This window comes from Chaetodon trifascialis, chromosome 23 (assembly GCF_039877785.1).
Source record: "Chaetodon trifascialis isolate fChaTrf1 chromosome 23, fChaTrf1.hap1, whole genome shotgun sequence".
NCBI lineage: Eukaryota > Metazoa > Chordata > Actinopteri > Chaetodontiformes > Chaetodontidae > Chaetodon > Chaetodon trifascialis.
Genome location: NC_092078.1, coordinates 8,931,718 through 8,948,445, shown reverse-complemented (window position 1 = coordinate 8,948,445; position 16,728 = coordinate 8,931,718). Strand labels below are relative to the sequence as shown.

General features: G+C 44.2%; 1 protein-coding gene and 1 non-coding gene across 3 annotated transcripts; both read left to right on the top strand.

Moving 5' to 3' along the window:
• The first annotated feature begins 1,065 nt into the window (after nt 1-1,065).
• trnaa-cgc (transfer RNA alanine (anticodon CGC)) lies at nt 1,066-1,137 on the top strand. The gene has a single exon. It is a non-coding gene; the product is annotated as a tRNA-Ala (tRNA).
• Nucleotides 1,138-1,309: 172 nt separating this feature from the next.
• On the top strand, nt 1,310-15,647 carry dtx4a (deltex 4, E3 ubiquitin ligase a). Of its 2 annotated transcripts, none has more exons than XM_070993441.1 (9): nt 1,310-1,648; nt 2,212-2,426; nt 3,969-5,151; nt 12,336-12,397; nt 12,730-12,891; nt 12,998-13,059; nt 13,331-13,651; nt 13,739-13,828; nt 13,929-15,647. In XM_070993441.1, the coding sequence occupies exons 2-9, from the start codon at nt 2,219-2,221 to the stop codon at nt 14,157-14,159; spliced, it is 2,319 nt and encodes a 772-aa protein (XP_070849542.1). In that variant the 5' UTR covers nt 1,310-1,648; nt 2,212-2,218; the 3' UTR covers nt 14,160-15,647. The 2 variants fall into 2 exon arrangements, with proteins under 2 accessions (XP_070849542.1, XP_070849541.1); XM_070993440.1 differs by lacking the exon at nt 1,310-1,648 and adding an exon at nt 1,856-1,994.
• Nucleotides 15,648-16,728: the final 1,081 nt, after the last annotated feature.

Below are 16,728 nucleotides of genomic sequence, written 5' to 3'. Positions count from 1 at the left end.
CGAGTGGAGGGGATGGATTGTTGATCAATCTAAAGCAGTTCTCCGGAAGTGCCACCTGGTCTGAGGAAGAGGGAGGCATGACTGCACTGTGAGATCAGAATAAAGGAAAACATGAAATGCAAGGGAGGCTGAAGAAAGAGTTTTTCTGTTATTTTTTTTCCCCAGCTTGAAGTTCTAAATGCTGCTCCACACTGCCAAGGAAAAAAAAACAGCAAATCAACCTATAAAACACCAAGTTTTTCATCACAGACTGTCAGCTGTAGACATAAGCCCATTGTCTTCAAACTTTCGACTTACATGCAGGAGTACACTGGAAAAGATTTTGAATGTTTGTGCAATAAGTTAGCCTTTGTAATGTAAAACTGTGGCATATGCTTTTTAAGAAAAATGTTTTCAATGTTTTTTTCTAATTCACGTGAAAAATAAAAAAAAGATTTTGCCGTGTTTATAGTGTTCTTAATGTCATGCTTAGAGAAAAAACATATTTACCCATATTGATGGGACCGATCCGTAACTTTCCCGGGTCGGTCCCGGGACAGGTAAGTACCGGGTCAGATCCTGGGTCGGATGTTGAATGACTGATTCATGCCTTTAATTCAAACTGACTTGACCCAGCTGTATTGTCATTAGTGTATGTGTCCCGGTTCGGATCACAGGTCGGATCAAGGCCCGGATTGTTGATTTATTATTATTATTATTATTATTAGTGTGTGTGTGTGTGTGTGTGTGTGTGTGTGTGTGTGTGTGTGTGTGTGTGTGTGTGTGTGTCGGGTCGGATCCAAAAAGCCGCTGATAAACTCGAAACTCTGCAGCTCGACTATGAACCAGAACCAAGAGCAGAAAGTGCACTGACTTCCTGTAACTGTTATCATTATTGATGTTTGGGTGGGTGGGTGGGTGGGTGTAAATATTTTTTGTGCAGTCTCTCTGTGCGAGAATGTAAGGTTATTGGAAGAGTGTTCACGAACGGTTCTGCCGTAATTTTGAGAAGCTGTCACAAAAGACTGAACACACACGTCATCTGCCTCTACGATAAAATATATGGTGACGAGAACTTTGACCAATGGGGATGTAGCTCAGTGGTAGAGCGCATGCTTCGCATGTATGAGGTCCCGGGTTCAATCCCCGGCATCTCCAAGCTTTTTAGACGAGTTTAATTTCTCTCTGATGAAAACATAAAATGTATCACAAGAAAATCTGACGATGAAAAACCGTCTTTAATAACACGAAATCTATTTAAAATACAGCTACGGTGAAAAATTCAGTGGTCGAGATGAGAGATGTTCGTCATTGGCCAGACCGCGGACTTGCTAAAATGTGATTGGATGTTGGATGGCTCCGAGGCGTGGGTGTGTTCTCACATGCGAATGTCAAACATTTATTTTTTTCGCCGGCCAAATTATTTTCAGTGGTGGGTGAGACCCAGTGGATCGGGATACCATGGATGAACCAAAAATTAAGCTTGAGAGAAAGTAGATCAAACATAACTGTAGTGACTCATTATCGGATCAATAATGTAACCACAGTTCCGGGATTTTACCTGAAGATAGAAGACATTTTCACAGTGACAGATGGATCCATCCTAAAGCACCCAAAGTATCCTGCAAAGCAGTGATTTGACTGGAGGCACTGGAGTCGATCTAACCCGGTAAATATTGAAGCAATTTGCTTTCAGGGGTCTGATTCGTCTTTACAGAGAGCACAGATTTGTTCAGAAAAAAAATGCAGCCTTGCACTGCACGATCAAAGCCAGTCTGTCACAGTAACCTACTTCACGAGTGCCGCACCACCGTGAGAATCCAAGTTGCATTTTTTTCCTCTCACCCTAACTTGATTGTGCCGGAGAAATGATTTCAGTAGACGTCACTCATCTGCATAGGGAGTAAAATGCAACCATCCTGCAAGGCTTTTTGCGCCCTGAAACGCTCTCTATCCTCGCCGTGTGATAAAAGGACCTACTAATTGCTGCATAACCGAAACTACAAACATGGAAGGTACAGTTTGCATGTAGTGTCATCCCAAAATATATATTTATATCCACAGATAGGAGACACATCTGGGTTGCAAACTGTCCAAGATGGATGCAGCGCCGCTGTGCGCAGGGATGCACGGCGGAGCGGCAGCAGGGTATCTTTGAATGCCCATCATCCCCGCGGTTTCGCTCCCATTTATGCCTCCGTATTGTCAGTGTCATTTTTTTCACCTTTGCAGGAGTAGGATGTTACTAGCATCCGCCGTAGTGGTATGGGAATGGCTGAACGAGCACGGACGCTGGCGGCCCTACAGCCCGGCTGTCTGTCATCACATCGAGGCAGTCATCCGGAGCGACCCGCGGTGTGGTAGTGTCGTCCTCGGCCAGGTGGACTCTCGCCTCTCGCCCTACATCATCGATTTGCATTCCATGCACCAGTTCCGACAAGACACAGGTGAGAAGCAGAGAGGAGCGGAGGAGACACACGGCGGAGAGTGGAACGGTGTAGCCGGGCCTGAGGTGGAGGCCTTTTTATCGCTCATGTGTGCCTATTTTGTCTTTGCAAGCCTCTCTGTTGATTCTGCTCCAGAAGTTGGTGTCTTGGTGGGAGTAATTTGCTGCAAAGTGGCTTCTTATTTATGCAGCAATGGCAACAAAACCATTGTTTTTTGTTATTTTTTAATTTTGGATTCACAGATGTAGTTTCCCAGAGGTTCCTGCTTTAAATCACATTTCATTTAGAGGGTTACAGAACAAGGAGAAGATGCTGTGTGAAAGGTGTCAGTGCAGAAGTGATTCATTCTGTGTTTGTGTGTAGCACATAGACCACAGTAGCAGCTGAAGTGTAAAGCCATAGCCACACAGAAAACACATTTACTGCGGACTCTGTCATTAATGCTGCTGTCTTTAATGGCAGAATTTGGACAGAAGAGGTCATCTTTCACTAGTCAAATATTCAGAGGCAAGACGAGAAGTGCGAGACAAAGCAGGGAATTGTCAGTTGTCTAATTTTGGCACAGACCCCAACATTTCCCTTTTTTCTCAACATTGGCTGACAAAAGCCTTTGTGCAGTTTGTTTTCCAAACCCAGCAGAAGCTGAAATGGGGGTGGGGGGGGGCAGGCAGGGTGCCCCGGTCTAAATAGGAGACAGGGAGGAGGAGGAGAGGGGGAGGAATTTCAGGAGTCTAAGGTCATTGATAAAACGGGGTCGATGGGAGCAGGTTTTATGAATGAACTCCTCTGTTGTCTCGTTAAATGTCTCGTCTTGTAGTGCCGCACAGACTGTGTGGCACAGGCTCTGAAGAATTATTTATGCTCTTTTTCTCAGAGATGTTTTGCTTAATTGCGCTGTGTACTTCTAAATTTCAACTGTAAAACGCACATGTAAAGTGATTTTCACACTTCTGATAAAACTGCCTGATAATCCTAAACAGGTTTCATCTCCCACTTTGAGATCAAACTCGCCCGTCCTTTGCACCCCTTTGTGTTTCAGACACAGGATGTGATATGTGAGGGATTTACAGTATGAAGACTCTGTAGAGTTTCTCTGGACACCCTGGGAAAGCAAACACAGCCAGCTTTGGGTTGGATCAAGGCTGCCAGCCAATCAGAATTCAGAACATCATGTGCTGTTACCAGGGGCAACCTGTTTGCCCAAATTCTTAGTGAGCAAACACAGACATGTTGAATTTGTTAGGGTTGCAATCTACTTCCACAGCAAATAGTACGACAGTCAGTCACTTAGCTCCTACTGCAAATACTCTCACCACCAAGCATCATGGTAGTTGCTGAAATGGAGGAAAAAAGATGCTCAAACTTTATAGTTTCGCAGTAGAAGTCTCGCACATTTCATTTCCTCTGAAAAGCAGTAAATCTGTCTTTTCATGGAAACAGACCAAATGCAACATGACTGTATTATTATTGTGGCACCTTGTCAAAATCTTAATAATCTGCTTGAATCTTTTGCCATGTTGTGACCCCTAATCCCCGCCTCAGGTACCCTTCGACCGGTACGACGTAGCTTCTACGACCCCACGTCAGCGCCAGGTCAGGGCTGGTTGTGGGAGTGGGAGAACGACGCTGGCAGTTGGACGGCGTACGACACGGAGGTGGGCATCGCCATCCAGGCGGCACGCGATCGTCAGCAGCCCTGGCTGGACCTGGCGCCGCTGGGTTTCTGCTACCTCATTGACTTCGAAAGCATGACCCAAATCAACGGGCAGACGCAGCGCTGCAGACGCATCCAGCGCCGCTCCGACCTGGCTTACCCGCTGGTGTCCGGGCCCCTGCCCAAATCCCACCACGCCTGGGGGCCCATGTCCATGCCCAGCCATGGAGGACTGCTTGGTGTGGATGTATCTGGAGTGGGAACGGGGATAAGGATGAGCAACAGTGGGACTGGAAACGGGAGTGCGTACCCCAGTGGGGCGCTCCCTGCCTCGGCCATCACCTCCTTGGGGCAGCCTTGCGCCTGTCAGCAGTGTATGTTGGTGCTAAGTGTCAAAGCGGGCGCCATGTCGACCGCTCACACTCTGGGTCGGAGGCCGCCACAGACCAAGCCACCCAGTCCCAAAATCAGCAGCCACCCTGTCCCAGGAGGGTCGTACTCACTAACCCTCCCTCGGCCTCCTACCCTGTCACGATCATTCTCCCCCCACAGGACGTCCATAGTTGGGGCGACAGGTGGCTTCAGTGTAGGTGGTATGGGTGGTCCGGGGGGCATAGGTATCGTCGGTGGTAGTGGTGTTGGCAGTGCCAGCCTTGGCTTTGGAGGAGGCTTCACCCACTCTCTTTCCCTCCTTGGCTCAGCCACTGCCGCCCTCTCCATCTCCTCCACCCGTCCCCCTCCTCCACCTCTCCCCCCTCCTCCACCGCCTCCTCCTCCACCCTCCACCACACACTCATCTGCCGCCATCTCCCCCCCTCACCCCTCCACCTCGTCCTCCCTGTCTGCTTCCTGCTCCGCCCCTACAGTGCCCGCTCCAGGCCCTCCTCTCATCTCCACGGCTGCCTCCACCTGCACACCCTCGCCTTCCGCCCGAGTCCTGGGTCCAGTGTCTTCATCTGGTGCTGCTGCCTGTGCAGCCCCCCTGCCGCCCCGGTCCAGCCTAGCGGGGCTGAGTCGACCTGCCCTGCAGCGTATCGCCATGGCTCAGTCACGTGCCCTTATTGCCTCTGGGTGAGTGCACGATCATCGCTTTGCTCAAAGAATTCTTTTACAGTCCAAAGAGTTCTTTAATGTAAGAATAAATAAGAAAACTGAAAGTTAAGTGTATGGATTTCCAATAGAGCATACATAAGCAAGATTTACATTTCTACAAAAGCCACCCATCAGAAGAAATCAGATCGGTTCCTCAGTAAATCTCTGGTTATGTGGAGTCCAACAACTGCAAAGCTGCAATTATCAACATTTTCATATCATTTTCATATCAATAGTGGATAAAATGGTCATGTGTAATGTGAAACAGGTTGCTCATATTGACAAATCCCCAGAGAGTTACCACCCGACTCAGAAGTTCTTCCTCAGTCTAAAGACCGTTTTAGCGACTTTCAGCTCATTGTTTTGGTTTTCTGACCCACAAATGATCTGTTTTGGTTCAGTCTCACTACTGTCAGCCTCATTTCCACCTATGCACACTGTCTGCCCAGCACCGAACAGGCAGCAAAGTTAGCTACTAGCTGGTGAACGTAGTGGAGCTTTGTCTGGGACGTGTTCAGTGTAAGATGCAAGTACATTTAAAAACACATCAGAGAAGGAAAGAAAAAAGATGAAATTCTGCTATAAAAAGTATATAAGCAGTGGGATACTATCAAATGGGGCCATGATGGTGGATATTATAATAGAGTTTGAATGCCAGCTGGTTATAAGGGCCACTTCTTCTTAAATGTTTGATGTGATGTTCATGTAAGATCTCCACAGAGGCTACTCCCCTCATCAATATACTGTATGTGAAACAAATTGAGACCAACTGAACAGGATAGGTAGGAAAATCAGTGTAGACAGGACCTTCTCATTTGTCTCATTCCCTCACTCCGCCGTGTCTGACATCAGCGCTCATTAGCATTCATGAGCCTTTAATCTTTGTGACAAAGTCCATCAGGCTCGTTCACGTCCGTGGAAAAACAATGAGGAGCATTCACACCGAGCAGGCCGAGCTCACATTCCAGATATTTGTCGTGCAACCACTTAGTGATGAATTTATGAGCACACACACACACACACACACACACACACACACACACACACACACACACACACACACTCATATAGAGAGTTTGTGTAAAGTTTACATGCAAACAGTTTGGGGCCTCAACAAATCAGAAAAGACTGGAAAATACTGTGTGTGTGTGTGTGTGTGTGTGTGTGTGTGTGTAGGCACTCAGGCTGGTAACTGTAGCAACCATCCACTATCTGGATAACTTTGCTGATTAAAACCTTGAGCACCCTCAAATCTGAAACATGGGCTGACATAAAAAAGACACGCCCACGAGTTTTATTGAGCAAACCACATCTGGAGCGGGTCTGTAACATCTGGGGTGTTGATACTGTTGGAGAAAGAGAATTAAAGGCTTTTTAATTTTTAATTTTACAAAATTTCATTGCAGATTGTCCCACGCCGAGGGAACCTGATGGCAAAAGCATGGTCACTTTTAGGTTTAAGCTGACTTTGGATCAGCCAGAAAGGCCCCACCTGAGGATCTAAGGCTGAGAACTGGCTCAGATGGGGTCAACAGTTCTGGAGCCAGACCCAGATGTGCATTAGATCTTAAAATGAAGTCTAAACTGAACACAGACCCAATGGAGAGAAGTTATCTAAATATTAATTTTAGCTGGAATAGTGGAAGCTGAAAATTAGCATGCTAATATTGCTAATGCTAATATTAACATAAAAAACGCGTTTTACGTTTTTTATTGTTATTATTGTTATTTCATTTGGATTTGTGACCTTCACTGGACCAGTAGTGGTCCAATATCCAAGTGTGATAAAAAAAAAAAAAAACATATAAAAACCATATCAGACACAAATTAATTAGTTATTATTTTTTTAAAAGTCTTTCACAATCTGTCACCGATGAGCTGATACAGTCGGAAAGAGACAGTTTACAGGAGTAAACTTGAGATCTGCAAGAACTTGAGATTTGTTTGTGTGAGTCATTTAACACCCGAAGACTCAGTGTGTGACCATGTGGTCTCGAGGTGTTAAATGTTGTCAGTGTCAGTGAATGCTGGAGCATGAGGGAAGTCACAGTAACCGGGTGTCACAGCCAGAGGGCGCTGGTTGGTGTGATGTCTGTGGTCACTGACTTCTGGATCAGGTCCACGGCTGTTTCTTCATGATTTTTTCATCCCGCTGTGTTCTGCAGCTCCTGTTTGTTGTGGGCATGCGACAAAATTAAGCATCTACATTTCATCATATTCCAGTGATAGCCTTTCTTTTTGTAACACAGAGACGTTTCTGAGGCGCTCTGGATTTCACATTGTTGTGCAGTTGCCTCAAACATAACATGCGAGAAGATTCTTCCTTTCATGCGCGTCCTACATTATTCAAACACATGAAGTAACTTTGTGCTCGACTGCAGGCCTGCATGGATTTGGCTGCTTGTACTGTGATTAAACTTTGAAAAATGAGCACATGCTGAGGATAATTTCTCTGTGAGCCAAACCAGCGTCGCCCCAACAGAGCACCCCGGCTCTCCGAATCCTCGCATTAACAGTCCAGCTAAGCTTCAGATTAATTCCAAATACCACAGGCTTAATATTCTTGCTTTGGTAATCTCTGTATTTTGTGTCAGGTGAGCTGTGTGACTGACCCATTCATTCAAAATATCAGGTGAGAGCACCTGCTGCTGTGGTAAAACTGCCTACGTCACAGATCAGGAGCCTCTCTGATCCCACCAGCCTGGGTTTCCCTCTGCTGTTTTCTCCTTCTCCTTCTTCGTAGCTCAGTCTCCACTTAGCGCTCCTGCTGTCGTCATCTTATTGCTTCATGCCTAAATTCATAACTGCCAGCACTGGAGGGCTGCAGCAGCAGAGGGAAACGCCTCCTCTGATTGATTTTTATCATTTGAACCAACATGAGCACATTGAGTTGAGTATTTAAAGCCTGTCCTTCATCAGTTGACATAATGGATTTAGTGGTCTGTTCATTCTAATTGCAGCTCTCACTCGTGTGACTGAATTTACATTTAGTCAATTTCAGTTATTAACACAGAAATAACAAAACGGTGCTTGTTATTTTGGTCAAATCAAGGCAAAAACTGACTCAAAAATCATCCTTTTTCTAAATTCAGTAGCCCCCAGTGTTGTTTTAAGGCGTCAAAAGGCAGCTGTCCCTCTTGTTTGATGTCCTGAGTTGAGCTAAATGCTCTGCTTTGTTCACCAGCTAGCTGCTAACTGTATCTGACTGCTGTTTGGTGCTGAGCAGCCAGTGCACAGTGGGTTTTTAGAGGATTTTTGGATCCTGTTTTCATCTGCCTGCTGTGACTGGAAACGATATTAATGAGAGCAGTGACAGAGGAAAACATTAAAGCTGCAAAGCAGAAAATCAACATGATGGGCTGAAGGATGCATAAAGGCTCCGTAGAGCTGAGGGGAACTGCAGTCAGGTGATCATTCTTTGATGGTTCGTCACGATGAGCGACCGCTTTGCCATTACACACAACCATTAGGTCCTCTGTAGATATTAAAAAATTTATTGGTGCAGCTTTAAGGCAACGTCTGTGTGGTTTACCTGGGACATGCACTCACAACCTTTGGAAGTTGTTATCGAAACCTCTCAGCTACAAATGGAATAATTTAGTTATTACTGAAGTGGCTCACAAAAATCTACCTAAAATGCATTTTTTCTTTAAATGCAATGGACTAAAACATAAAAATGTATTTAGCAAAAGTAGATCAAATTATTGTTTTGTGACTAATTCTAACGCTTGTTTCACATTTTGAAGAGAAGCTAGTTTCGTGTCACAGCGGAAAAAAAGTACAAGATGCAGAATATAGTAACCTTAAAAAAAAGTACTACATGCAAATTCACTTGGGGCACAAATTAGTGACAAAATGAGGAAGCGAGATCGAAAGTCGGTGCCTCTCCATCCGCTGGTAGAGCGGTGGTTTGGTTAAATATGTCAGTCTAGTCAGCCTGACTCATTGATCCTTTATCTGACTGAGGTCTGTGCAAGTTCCTATCTTTGACCCTGACCATGACTGTGAAGTATCAGCAGCCTCAGTGTGCTGCGTATTGATTAATCCATGACGCTGTCCGTGGTGCTGAAGCAGCAGACGGTTTCGTAGTTGTGCCTTTTTTCTCTCAGTCCCCTTTCTGTCGCTTTCATCTCGGATCTATAATATTCTCTAAACTATATACCATAAATACTCAATTCTACACTGTACTGCAGCCCACATACTCCATGGAGAAGTGTCACCTTCATGATCAAAGTGATAATTAATGAACACTGGTGTTGGTTTTCTGTGGAGATACAGTTGACAGTCACTCTGCTGTTAGCATTCGTTGATAGCGGCATATGTTTTAAAAAGAATGATCTTTTCCCAGTCGAGTTGCTGAGTCCATTGTAAACATTTTGTGTATATTTTGCACCGTTGAGACAGTTTCCCTGCAGTGAAATGGAGCAGACGGTTTCTAAAGGAGGTGCCACAGATCATGACGGTGACGAGAGTTGCCTTAAATCCGCACACCTGTTGTGGTCCTTTCTCCTCTTGCTGCACGGGGTTTGTTTTCCGCGAGCGTGTCGCCGCCGCAGAACCCACATTTCATCGTTTGTGGCTGAGTAGAGTTTTGTCTCCTGCTTCCAGGGTTTATTTTTCAATCAGGCTTGATTTCAGGTGTGAGCTTCTACATGTTACGTGTGCATAAATGTGTGTTTGCCTGTGTGTGTGTGTGTGTGTGTGTGTGTGTGCGTGTGTGTGTGTGTGTGTGTGTGTGTGTGTGTGTGTGTGTGTTGCCATATGCTGCCGCTTGTGTGCCTCCATGGTCCAGCGGTCCAGATGGAGGCCGCTCTAATGCCACTAGATTAGCCGGGATCAGAGAAACGTGACAAGCTGACACTCCTGTTGTTTCCCAACCTTTCTCTGCTTTCTCCGACCTTCCTTTAATCTTTTTTTTTATCATATCACTCATGTTTCCCTGCCTGAGGTACAAATGTCAATCAGCTGATTAAGCGGGCCGGCGTGTTTTCCTGCTTTGTGAATCACGTAAGGCACGTACGCAGGAAGCTAACACAGCTCGGACGCTTTGTTTGTTGGTAAACAAACAAATATAGTAACAGAGTACAGCATGAGCAGATTATTCAGGTACGGGGAATGTTCTGTGGTAAGTTCCTCTGTGTCATTGCTGAATTATTTATAAGGACACAGAGAATCTTCCAACTGGTGAAAACATTGCAGAAATGCACAAAAAGCTTCAACTTCAACTTACGTACCGGCCTATATTACTTTTACTTTATTTTTACTCCAACGAACAAAATTAAAGCAACAAGATTAAATTATTTATTATTATTATATTATATTAAATTATTATTATATTATAAATTATTATTATTGCTGATTACCGCGCCACAGTGTGAATTTTAATCACCTAGAAATATGCTTATCCAAGAAAATCCACCCTCTGATGTGAATATCAGAAAGAGCACCCTGCTACTCATCATGTAATGTTTAGGTAGAGACCTGATATATGGTAAAATATCTAAATACTGTGTATATTTGTAAAAGCAGAATAATGGGATGTATAATCCAGGACGAATACTGTTCAAAATAAAACAGAAAAATAGTTAAAGACACAATAAAAACCAAATGAACCATGGTGAAATAACAAATACTGTAGGAGGAGAAGGATGCAGTCAATGACTTTCAGTGAAAGCAGTTTTTTAAATAATAATATACGTGCAGTTTTTTTTATATTTCTATATTTTATTTTTAATTTTCCCATTTCACAAATCGAGAGGAAAGACTGAAAGGCAAGAATGACAAAATAAAAGTATAAGAATAAAGGATTAAAATGCAGATTAAATAGATGCATTAATTAATTCAATGAACAGGTAAAAGTGACCACTGTGAGTTCAGAGGACAGAATCAATGGAAAGCTTTGATTCACGTGACAATAAAGGGATGAAATCATCCTGCCTGGACCTAAGCTCAGGGTCTTAAGCAGACAGGTGTAAAATCATTGCCGTGTCTACGTATTAGTATACAGTCATATGTGCTGGAGTCTGTCAACCTTATGGCAGCCCGCTGGCGTGACGTGGTAGCTGACAGGTAATCCCCGCGTGACGAATCTCTGGCCTACAACCAGAGTTTAGTCAACAGATGGAAGCAGGTGGATTAGTCCTATAAAAGAGGGACGGAGACCTGACACCTGCACAGCAAGCGGAGGAAGAGAGTGACAGGGACAGAGACGCTGACCTACTGTGGACATTATTGCTGGAATATCTTGACGTGTTGCTTTCAAGCAGGAAAAATGACTATTATCAAAACCGGCAGACCGTAAGTACACACCTGTGACTGGAGTGTACGTGTGTTTCATACATGTGTTTCAGCTGTTCATGAGCAGAGATACAGCACAGCGATAGTTAAGGATGGTTTGACATTTTAGTAGAATAAGGGCACGTGTGTTGCTGTCATCGCAGACCTCCACATTGTCTTGATCTGTAGACTCAAAAAGGACAAATGCCTCAAACTTCCTGACTTCAGATCGTCTGATAGTGATCTTGTTGTAAGGTAAATAATCTTGGACATTTCGTTACAGAGCAAATGACAGATGACGATGAACATTTCTAGGCAGTGCCTCAGGATGATACGCACAAGCAAACATTCTCCCATGCAAGTTTAGTGTGTGCACAGATGGAGTGAAGATGTGTCTGTGCGGAGCATATTGCACACCACTTTGTAATGCACACAAAACAAGCTTACAGAGACTTCTGTGACGCCATGAGTCATCGCTACAGCTATCTGTGTGTAAGACATTCATGTATTTTTGCATCTGATTTATTCTCTGTAACAGCACCTGTCTGAAATAAAGTTTGAATTGAATCCTGCTGACATACGCGTCCTAATCATAAGCCTTACATAGCAGGAAGTCCTAAATGGCAATTACAGGACAGTGTGTCAAGTCGTGACGAGCAGCGTCTGCTTGTTTCTCTGCATGACTCAGCAAAAGCTCCTTAACCTACTGACATTAGATGAGCTGCGAGATGACATATGGTGCGTCCAGTTACGTGACATTTCCCCTGTTGGCAGGTGACTGATGAGGTCCAAATGGCGTGAACATGGGCTGAGGTGACCGGGCCATGTCTGGTTTTAGTGTGTGAGTGACGTGTGGATTAATAAGAGTTTGTTTTCTTGTGTTTCAGAGTGCCAACAGTTCCAGTGAAGAACCTGAATGGATCAAGCCCTGTGCACCCTGCACTGGCAGGTAAATACACTGATGCAAACAATTTCTTTTTCATTGTACTCAGATTGATCAGAAGTACTTTATTTGAAGGAGGTTTAAGATTCTTTTAATTGCTTTTGAGACTTTGAAAAGGTTTGTTGAATTTTTTGTACTTTCCAGCTCTTTAAATAAACTGATGTCAGTGGTTTACTGCCCTATAGAGCACACAGCTAATGAAATCTAGCCCCATGTTTAACTGCTTTTTAAGTAAATCCACTGACCAGCCTTCATGAGTGCATTTAACAGGTAATTCTCTGGATAAGAGCTCCTCCCCACATTGTGTCTCACATCAACCCTCTGCTGGCTCTTTCCAGGCATTACAGGCATCCTGATGAGTGCAGCAGGACTTCCTGTCTGCCTGACTCGCCCTCCCAAGCTGGTGCTTCATCCTCCACCTGTCAGCAAGAGTGACATCAAGCCCGTGCCCGGCCTGGGCCACTGCTGCCGCAAGACCACAAAGAAGCAGGCTCGCAAAGGTGGGTGTGATGATGCGTGTGGGCGTGCTTTTGTTTATGCAGTCATACCTATCACATGCATTTTGGTCATAAACAGATCATAATACTGTGTGTTTTCATTTTGCAGGCAAAACCCCTGAAGAGGTGGTGAAGAGGTACCTTCAGAAAGTCCGCAATCCCCCAGAGGAGGTGGGTTCTCCTTTCTCATGATCTTTAGCTGCTGGTTCAGTCAAATAAAAGCACAACCAACGGCCCAAATACAGGCTGGGTCGGGGGTTTGTTTCCTTATTTGAAATGACCTCCTCTTGAATCATTACTCAACTTGAACATTGTTTAAAAAGTCTGCATAAACCATGTAAACATTGCTATATCACTGCCACAACAGTAAATAGAACACATGTTTAAAACAGTGCATATCAGATTGGGCAAGTCCTGAATCGTACCTGTCCTCCCATCTCAGGACTGCACCATCTGCATGGAGGCCCTGGCCGGACCCTCGGGCTACAAAGGCCCCGGTGTGGGTGGCATCTCCCGGGCTGAGTCGGTGGGCCGCCTAGCACAGTGTGGTCACCAGTACCACCTCCAGTGCCTCGTTGCTATGTACAATAATGGCAACAAGGACGGCAGCCTGCAGTGTCCCACCTGCAAGACCATCTACGGAGTCAAGACCGGAAACCAGCCCCCAGGCAAGATGGAGTACCATGTCATCCCCCACTCGCTACCTGGACACCCGGACTGCAAAACCATCCGGATCATTTACAACATCCCTCCTGGCATCCAGGTAAAGTCAGGTTGTCAGTGTGCCAACGTGCAGCTTCTAACATATGAACACAGGTAATGGTCTTTGAACTTCCATCTTTCTGTTTAGGGCCCAGAGCACCCAAATCCAGGCAAACCCTTCACTGCCCGCGGGTTCCCCAGACACTGCTACCTCCCTGACAGCGAGAAGGGACGCAAGGTAAACGAGAACTCTTCTCCCTGTCTAACTTCATGTGTGGTTTCAAGCTTGCGTGACTGGATTTTGTTGATGAAGAGTCATCTTTTCTTTTCAATGTCAGGTTCTGAGGCTTCTGCTGGTAGCGTGGGACCGCCGGCTCATTTTTTCCGTGGGTACGTCCAGCACCACCGGCGAGTCTGATACAGTCATCTGGAACGAGGTGCACCACAAGACGGAGTTCGGTTCCAACCTGACGGGCCACGGCTACCCCGACCCCGGCCACTTGGACAACGTCCTCGAGGAGCTCAAGGCTCAGGGCATCACTGAGGAGGAGTGTCTACCCAGAGACTGAACAGGCATTCAAGACACTGACGACACGAGACACCCGGCTGGAGTGTAAATGCAATCCTGGACAGGATCCGCAGCTGGGTGGACGAGTGAATCTGAAAATCTGATCAAATCAACACAAGAACTTTGACCACCAGAGATGGAAAACAACTTCAAAACTCTTTACAGGAACGTTACAGAATTTGTTTCAGCAGAATTTGCTGTGAACAAAATCTCTCTTATGACTGCATGAGTCAGTTTCGATACGTGGTACAGTGTCAAGATGGCAGACGTTATTCAGTGAGACATTTGAGACCACTGTGCACATACAAGTCAGTGTTAGATTTAAAAAAAATCATTTATACTGTGAGACTTCATATCAAGAATGTAACTTAAGTGAATTTTGCTGAATTGATGAAGTGTTTACCACGACTACTGCTGCTGCTATGTGGAACAGAAACCTGAAGAAAAGAAGTGAGGTCTGTAAGTTTTTGAAGTGTCGTTAGTCCACAAGCAGAAATAACCTGTCACTGCAGATAAATATTTCAAGTGTATAACTGGATATCTGAGCATGAATATTTGCTGACCTCTAGTGGTACTTTTCCAGAACTACATTCCTTTTTAGGTTTGATTTTTATTAAATTGTATTGTTGTATATTATGAATACCTGATATATGATACGATATTGTTTCCATTCTGTCATGTTTTTATACTTTTACTTTACATTTTGTTTTATATGGTGTGTTTCTTCGCATTGTTTTTCGGGTGTGGCGTGACAAACTGACACGTGGGCTGAGGTGAGGATTAGCTGCTGGTGTACCAGAGTTTGCCTGACACTTTATCTGCCATTTACCAGCCCCCCCTTTTCTTTAAAAAAAAATCATTTTCAGCATTTTGTATTTGCTCACAAACTGACATTCCTTTATTGTTCTGCCCTCAGAGCATGGGTGCATTTAATAGCTTTCTATGTCTTCTTGTATCTGCGTTAATGTTACGGACTGATAGAGGAGAAGCTACTATGGATTATACCATTCCCCCCCCCAGGAGGAGTAAATTCCCAAAAAGCTAGGATTGGACCTCCTGCCTGAGCTCAGATTTGCACAGAGCTTTCTACTTAGTATCAGAATGAACCGGACAGCTTGTATCTACTGTATTTTGTGTAGGACACACACACCAGCCTCAAATGCTCTACTCACACTACAAACTGTGGTCATCGGTCGTTTTTGTCATGTTTGGTTTTTGCCATGAGCAGTTGCAGAGGACTATCTCTCGTTGTGGATCCAGCTTTGGCCAAAGTGGTCCAGTCGGTTTGCATTCGGTCCATTGTGGACCGGTTTATTATGAGGTCTGTTAGATGAGTTGTACAACAGTATGTGCTGACATACTAATGTAGGCCAACATTAAAAGCATTTATACTTTATGATACTTTATGTATGCACTGTACTGTATGTATGTGTTTTATGTGCACAAATTTGCATTAAACGTTTTTCTAAGGTTCAAAGAGAAAACAGAAGTTCATTATTTGATGTAGTGTTGATTGTGTCATTTGTATTTGAGTACACTGGGATGGCTTTTATTACGTTAAGATGTGATAACAACAAACACTGAGGCCACAAGTGACACACACAGGATGAATGCTAAAACATAACAGCAGCACAAGTGGTGTCAAAAGTTATGCAGGTGTGCTTTAAGGACCGTTTAAGACCTGAACCCATGAACGTTACATCACACCTGACTGGCAACATAACATAACATAACATATCAAAAACTGTAACTGCAGTCTTATTTTGTATGTTTTCCCTGTATTTATTGAATCCTAAAATGTGCTGTGTTTGCAGAAAGCTTTCAGACCAGTTCACTTGTTGCACACTTTATGGTCTTGTAGATTTCATGTAAAATGGATAAAAATGGCTTTTCGTGCAGTAAATCTGCAACCATCATATCATATAATGACAAAACAACAACACATTTGAACTGAGAGTGGAGTTCCACTTTAAAACAGTTTGCGCTGGTATTTTAGATGGTTTAGTTTACTCTGCAAGTGCTTTCTTTTTAAAATGATAACACATCTTGATCCTACAAATATTGGTTGGATAATTTGAAATCTTTTGTGTGACTATAATTGACATTTTCTTCTATTGTGAGCATGATGAAATTAGAAATACATGAAAGGTTCCTGGTTCATAGACCTGGGTAGTCTTGTTGTCATATGGTCAGATTTTACAGTGTATCTACATTTTTATGGATATCCCACCTTACTGACTTCTACTTCTAAGCATGGTGTGAGTGGCGCATGACCAGTTTATCTCTAGATTAGTCTGGCCCCTGGATTAGGAGTCTGGATTACTTCTACTTTAATGAATGAATAAATGGACAGAGATAATTAATCACAATTATAGTGGACCCCAGCAAGAGGATTCACTCACGATATCAGTCACAACGCTGCAAAATTAACAAGTTAGTAAAGAGATAAATGTGTACTCATGCACAAAAGCCCAATCACATTTCTTCACTTTCTGAGACACTGGAGGCAACAGTGAAAAAAACACCCAAAAATCCCTGCAACATCAACTTTCAATCACTGCTCCAGTTCT